Source organism: Plasmodium inui (genome assembly GCF_000524495.1).
Source record: "Plasmodium inui San Antonio 1 unplaced genomic scaffold supercont1.127, whole genome shotgun sequence".
NCBI lineage: Eukaryota > Apicomplexa > Aconoidasida > Haemosporida > Plasmodiidae > Plasmodium > Plasmodium inui.
In genome coordinates, this window is record NW_008481961.1 from 21173 (window position 1) to 23465 (window position 2293).

The window sequence follows — 2293 nt, forward strand, 5'->3', positions numbered from 1 at the left end:
TGAGTAAGAATTCGAGGGAAGAATCACAATAAACCGCCCCTTAAGAGGCCGAAATCAGAATCCTACGTACGATAGATATCTGAGTGTCAGGGAGTGGTGAGCAAATTTCCCCCAACCGACTCACTCACCCAATCGAAGACAAACATTGGAGCTGGAAATACCAGTTCTGAAGAGTTAGGGAGCAAATCTAAAATCCTAGTACGACTGGACGGACGACAGTTTAAACCCCCCAGGGGAAGTATGGAAAGATTAAAGCAATGCCATTAAGGGAGGACTGCTCATAAGGCAGCTGATCAGGGAGAAATATCTGAAAGGAGGAAACAGAAGAGGGATTTATAACCATGGGGCTGGCTAAGAATGTTAATTGGAACTTGCATGATTGGGGCACCACCAAAAATAACTGGGGATATGCAACCCGCCCAGAAACTAAATGTACCAGAAACTCCACAGGCCAATATTGTTATGGAGAGTTAATGAAGCAGGACACCCCCAAATGGGATGGCCTGATTGAGTGGTTGAAAGCAGAGATATCAACCAGCGCCTCCTCGAAGTGGTCGAGAGATTTCGACCCAGATGTTGAAACAAACCTGAAGTGGAATGACAAATCACCATTAAACTGGGGTCAATTGCTCCATACAATAATAAAGCAGATCCAAACAGATCTAGTGGCAGATAATTCCTCCAAAAGCAAAGCATTGTTATGGTCCCGGGGGGACTGGTACACAGTCTTAAACCAAGGCGGTTGTCTAGATGATCCCTGGAACAGGAGTGATGTCGGTCGAGCACTCCTCATAACAATAGTTTGCCTTTTCACAGGGATGACAAGTTCGGCCACCGAAGAGGGCGTAAAGTATCCGGGGAGGGATAAGTTATGTGGTGATGTCGATCAGGCTCTAGTGGGGGATAAACAAACATGGAAACAGTTGCTGGGGAATCACGAACAGCTATCACAAGAGAAAAAATATAATTGTAGGGAACAAGGAAAGTCTAGAGGATGTGAGAGTGCAAGTATGAGTTTAGTTTTAACAGTATATAGAAGTTTGGCTAGTCTTTGTGAGAACTGTGGGCCCTATAGCATAGCTCGATGGGTTAACACCACTAGCGAGGACCAAGTAAACAAAGGGGAGTGGTATTGTGAAGTTAGCAACCGTGTAATACTGTGTGACAAGGCAGCTGCGAAGGAATGGCGAGTAAATGATTTAAGGATGGGCCCTATAACCCCAAACCCCATGAAAGCCCAAGATAAGGAAGCAAAGGAACAGGATCCTGGCGACAGAAGAGGTACCCCACTGGCCACATCAGGTGTACAATCCTCCACAACCTTTGTCCTGGCAGTCAAGAGTCCTACAACAGGGAGCGGCAACTCAGAGCAGGATAAGCAACAGACAGGAGAACCCAACGAACATGACCGTAATGCCTCCTATGAGAAGAATAAGCATACATCAAAGTCGTTTAAAGGAGCAGGGGAAACCGGGGAATCGAGGATGATTGAACAAGCCTCCTCCCAAGACCAGCGTGTCCCTACAAGGAGAGGGCCCAGGGAAGGTTCGGAGATCACCGACTCTGGAAACAGGAGCGAAGAACCAGGGAGTAATAATCTAGGCTCGAATTCAGAAGACTCAACTAAGAAACAGGACCTCTCAAGGCTTCTCACCCCCGAAGAGAGCAACAGTACGAGTATCCAACCCCATATAGGAGCACTAATAGGTGGTGTCATAACAGTTCTATTAATGGGGGTGGCAAGCGCCTATGGAATATTTCGAATTTGCAGAAGAAAAAGCGGGGGAAGAAAAGGGGGGGAAAGGATCAATATTTCAGTCCTTCCTGTTCCGAAATAGGGCAGAGTTGAGATTTAGGTTTCAGGTTGGAAAATGACCCATAGTAATCTGACCCTCCTCCCCAATAAAACTCCATAACATTGTCTATAGCCTTTAATCACAACCGTTGTGTGCAACCTGGGTGCACTAGGGGATCATGTCCACTATAGGATGACCTTCCTTGGATATATTAGTTATACCCCAAACACTATCTTAGGTGTCCATCTGAGTCCAGATTTAGTCTACATTGTGTTAGAATGTGTACCAACTTCCATTTTATGAGTCTATTATTGTGTCCATTATTAGTGATTCCACCCATGTATGGTTGTTAGAGGACTTAAATTGACCCAACTGAGGTAGTCAATAGAAGAATTCTACCACCATAATTATAGACAAGAAAGCGTCTTAGACAAGAAAGAATTGATCTATGAGTCAATCTATGGAATCGAACAACTTTGATGTCATCCATATTGGGA

The 2293-nt window shown here is 45.1% G+C and overlaps 1 protein-coding gene across 1 annotated transcript; it reads left to right on the plus strand.

The window, feature by feature from the left end:
- Nucleotides 1-341: 341 nt before the first annotated feature.
- Nucleotides 342-1863, plus strand: C922_05664 (hypothetical protein; the record flags this gene model as incomplete). The annotated part of the gene is made up of 2 exons (XM_008821235.1): nt 342-1677; nt 1772-1863. Coding segments are annotated over 2 exons (1428 nt in total), but the record flags the coding sequence as incomplete, so codon positions are not given.
- Nucleotides 1864-2293: the final 430 nt, after the last annotated feature.